The sequence below is a fragment of the Adiantum capillus-veneris genome, chromosome 22 (genome assembly GCF_014529385.1).
Source record: "Adiantum capillus-veneris isolate H3 chromosome 22, ASM1452938v2, whole genome shotgun sequence".
Classification (NCBI taxonomy): Eukaryota; Viridiplantae; Streptophyta; class Polypodiopsida; order Polypodiales; family Pteridaceae; genus Adiantum; species Adiantum capillus-veneris.
This window is the reverse complement of record NC_140952.1, coordinates 29690610-29694966: the sequence shown is the minus strand read 5'-3', so window position 1 is coordinate 29694966 and position 4357 is coordinate 29690610. Positions and strand designations below refer to the sequence as shown.

The 4357-nt window shown below is 45.2% G+C and overlaps 1 protein-coding gene across 1 annotated transcript; it reads right to left on the bottom strand.

Moving 5' to 3' along the window:
- Positions 1 to 2962: 2962 nt before the first annotated feature.
- On the bottom strand, positions 2963 to 3965 carry LOC147429089 (uncharacterized). Its single transcript, XM_086495706.1, has one exon. The coding sequence runs from the start codon at positions 3948 to 3950 to the stop codon at positions 3198 to 3200; it is 753 nt and encodes a 250-aa protein (XP_086351832.1). The 5' UTR covers positions 3951 to 3965; the 3' UTR covers positions 2963 to 3197.
- Positions 3966 to 4357: the final 392 nt, after the last annotated feature.

Here is a 4357-nt window from a genome sequence, read left to right as displayed (position 1 = left end):
ATTACTCGTCTTTAAAAGCGATGGGGTCAAACTCGTACAATCCTTATGGATCTAATACAATGTCGAGTACAAAATAAAATGAAGTGTAGTGAAAAATTGAATGAAGTGTAGTGAAAAATTGAATTAAAAGACTAAAATTAATATCGGCAGACTGAAATCATCATCATCATGATCATCTCAATGCTCGGGATGGTCGGCAGGTGAAGTTATCACAAGAAGTTGGTCGCTGAGCAGCGTTGTCGATGTCCGAATATGCTTGGCAACCCGGTGATGTCTGAAAGGCTATTGTATGCTTATTGGAGAGCTTCATTTGTGTCCGTCGTTACAAAGAATCGTAGTGGGAGAGGGAAGAGAGAGCGAAATGAAATGAAATGTTTTATCATCCGGCTTCCAAAGGCCTATGGGAACAAACTCCATAGCAGCATACAAATTCGCAGAGCTAAAGCCATCAATCTATAAAACAACTCTACGTATGTATTTGAGAAGTTGTTCAATATGATCCTAGCCAGAACCCTGGAAAAAAAGTGTTAATTAACTTGAGAAAAACTTTGTATAACAATGTGGTTGCTCAAATATCCAAAGTGAAGACCACAGATGAAGACAAGGAGGAAGGTGAGGACAACACTACGGAGGTCGATCTTGATTCTACGGAGGTCAAGCTAATTAGACACCTGATGCATCCCAACAATCGCTAACCACACTCCTGAGAATTGGCCAGACTAAACACTTGATAACCAACCAGGATCAATTGGCTCATCATACTCAAGCATCAGATGGTTCTCACACACGTGAATAAGGAGAAATCCATCCACACGGAGACTAATTCATACACCAACTCTGCCTTTTGAAATTAGTATCTCAATCTAAATAAGAAGCTTTGGAGAAAAAAAAACTCTAGATCAAAGCAACTCTACCTTTTCAAATCAGTGTCTATCCAAATAAGAAGCTTTGGAGGGAAAAAAACCTCTAGATTGGGGCCTATCTCAATGATTACGATGCCTACTCGGATTTGGATAGATATGAGAGGTATATAATGGGGCTAGGAGAATGGTAAATCAATGGAATGTTTTGAGCTATCACAAGCAACAAGCATGTTAATTGCTTCCTCACCCAAATGTGGTCCAATTTTTAGACCGAATTCCTGAATGCATAATTCCACAAGGTGATATAGATGGAATGCCCATGATTAGAAAGCTGACAACAATGAATGTGTAGACTTTGGACATTCAGCTAGAAGTGATTTTAGGAAATTGACCCGCTTATAGGTGCATGTAGGATATAAAAACTAAAATGAAGGGAACACTCTAGAAGCTGCAAATCGCTCTAGATCTTGGATCACATGGTCGCTACCATATTATAGAATTATGCATCCAGCAATAAAGGAAGACCAACCAAAATGACAATCAGGGAGAAGGAACATGCACTAAAGTGAATCTTCCATGCGGTAAGAATCTTGGGGAAAATGATTTCTGAAAATGAGACCTTCATGAATTACATAGAAGCAGTGCCAGACTCCCCAGTTCTATTATATGTATTGTCAATGAGGGAAGATGAAATCTTGAGGTTCTACCTAGATCTCTACCCAATCTACAATAAACATGTAGATAAAATGAGGTACATTTAGATAGTAGACTAGATTAGAGATTGATATGAGCAAAGCACTGCTTTGTGAGTTGCATGGAAGTCAGTTCTCAATGACACAGAAAAGAAAGAGACGGCCTCAAAGCTGAAAGACGATCTCATCAATTTCAAAGATATGATGACCCAATGGAAAGCCTCAGTCCGGTATGGGGCATTGTGGATGAGAATAGAGAGCCCTCCTATGGCGCCTTTAGAGGGCCTCTGGGTTGCTCTCTAAGGTGCGCCCGCACACTGGGGTGGTTAATCGTTAGATTTCACGCAAAGTGATTGATGTGACTTAATGCTCACACATACACACGCAAGGGAGTGGGGGGTAACCTTTGTCATGAAGCGGTTGTAAGTTCTTCAAAAGTGTGGTCGAAATTGGGTATGGGGTGTTGTAACAGCAACAAAGGGCTCTCCTATCATCTATGGTGTCTTTAGAGGGCATATTGGGGAGCCCCCTAAGGTGTCCTCACACAACTGAGGGGTAATCATTAGATTTCACGTGAAGTGATGCTCACACATACATTGCAAGGGAGTGGGGGGTAACATTTGATTGTGCAACAAGTATAGCTAGTTGAGGGAGGGGGTAACTCCAAAGCAATCATCCCCTAATATGGTCACATACGCTTGCACATACTCTCTGAGTATGAGCGCTCGTTAGAATGCTACCAATGAGAAGAAAGAAGGAAGATTATTTTGCCTCATGTTTCTACACCTTATTTTCATCAGACTTCGGATGAACAAATGAATTCATGAACTAAAATGAAATAGACTTTAGATTATGAGACAACTAGGAATACATTCAGATTCAAAATGCAATTGAGATTACGAGTGGTTCTAGTTTCGACCACGCTTTTGAGGAAGTTGTGACAAGCTCATGATTGCTACCATTTTACTTATCTTTTTTTGAGGTTTTTTATTTAAAAAAATTTGGGGAAGGGGGGAAGGGGGGGGGGGGGGGGACAACTATTCCCCAGCTTTAGGATGCACACTTAGCAAGGGCTATCGCATGTTTCATGTTCGCCATCATCATTGGCGTGATGACTTCACCACCCACCACCTTCTAGTGATATGGATGTAGCTAAAGGGCCCCTCAATTGTAGTACCGTCCGTCTACAAGCACTATGAGGTAGTTGGATGGATGCTTCCAAGAGATGAGGATGCAATTTGAATGATTGCAAAGCCCTTTGCACGTGTGTGTGTGTGTGTGTGTGTGTGTGAGAGAGAGAGAGAGAGAGAGAGAGAGAGAGAGAGACCCATGTGTGTGTGTGTGTGTGTGTGTGTGTGTGTGTGTGTGAGAGAGAGAGAGAGAGAGAGAGAGAGAGAGAGAGAGAGAGACCCATAAAACATGTTTTGAGTTTTTCTTCCGGTCCATCTTGTTTTCATGAGAGACTTTAAGACCACATGGTTCAATTCAGATATCATAAGAAACTTTCTTCTTCGAGCTAAAGCTGTTTAGCATAGAAAGCTACATGTAAGAAACCACATAGGTATTGTAATTTGTCAAATTTGCTTCATCTGGTTGGAAGCCACGACAGCACCAACCAAAGGGCAATACAAGCGCATGCCAGCTAAACTGCGGCGTCCTCCTCGTGAGCGCGAGCCTCATTAGGCGCGTTGTCTTCCCCCAATTCAAGCTCTGGCCGCTCAGCTTCTGCTAGTTCAAGCTCAGGCAGCAACTCTCCTGCTTCCGCCTCGGCTGCTTCTCCTTTCTCCGACCGCCTACAAAATGGCCGCTTCCGAGCTGGGCTACGCTTGCGATCACCGTCCCGATGGGGGGAGCGATGGCGGTGCTTATGTCGTTGATGAGGAGGAGGAGGAGAATGAGAGCGACGGCCGTGCCTGCCTATGCCGAGATCGCCCAGGGAATGAAGGCAGCATGCAGGAGCGTGATCGTGGGCAAAAAGATAAGCATCCTCAGCGAGAGCACGGTGGAGCACGTGCTTCTTCCAGCGCTTCATGAGCTTGTGGTGGATCTTGTGGAGCTTCTTGGGAGGTTTGGGGGCCTGCACGCGAAGAAGGCCATGGTGGTGGGAGGGAGGGGGAGGGCGGTGGTGGCGATGAGGAGGAGGGGATGCTGAATGGCGGTGGCGGTGGGGGGAGGGAGGTGGGGATCGGCCCCGTGCATGGTGGTGCTTCTTGCCCTTGCACATGATGAATTCAGGAGGAGGAGGAGGAGAGTGCCCCGGGCCTCCTGATGAGTCCGAGCCTGAGGAGGAAGAAGAAGAAGAGCGTGGCATTTCAATATGGCGAGTGGGGTTAGGTAGTACTGGATCTTTTGTGGGAAAGCGAATGCGGAAGCCTTTCTTTTGTAGTGACGGCATTTTGATTTGATTGGATCACGCACGCGGTCTCTTGCCTTGCCTTGCCTTGCCTGGCAAGTTCGACACACGGTCGGGGACTCGGGGTAGCGGATCCTCGCCAAGCCCGCCACGTTACATTCGAGGTCTGTTGACATTTTATCATTTTATGGTGTAACCTACCACGCAAAGCTAATTCGTCAACCATCAAAAGGACCTCACACGGAGTCACACCAAGGATAGACAATCCGCTCAATGGCCTTCCACATCAAAAGGAAATTTTCTGAAACAGGCAAATTTTCTTGATATGGCAAGGATATTCCTCCCGTTGCATCAGTCCCTTAGAAGGAGGGCTCGCTACGTAGCCTAGTGGTTGACACCAATGGCTCACTTCTCTTTCAATCTTCAACCACTTGAGTTAGTCATAAGAC

Bases quoted from the DNA above. Each gene is read 5' to 3' on its own strand.
- LOC147429089 (XM_086495706.1), bottom strand. From the start codon at position 3,950: ATGCCGTCACTACAAAAGAAAGGCTTCCGCATTCGCTTTCCCACAAAA.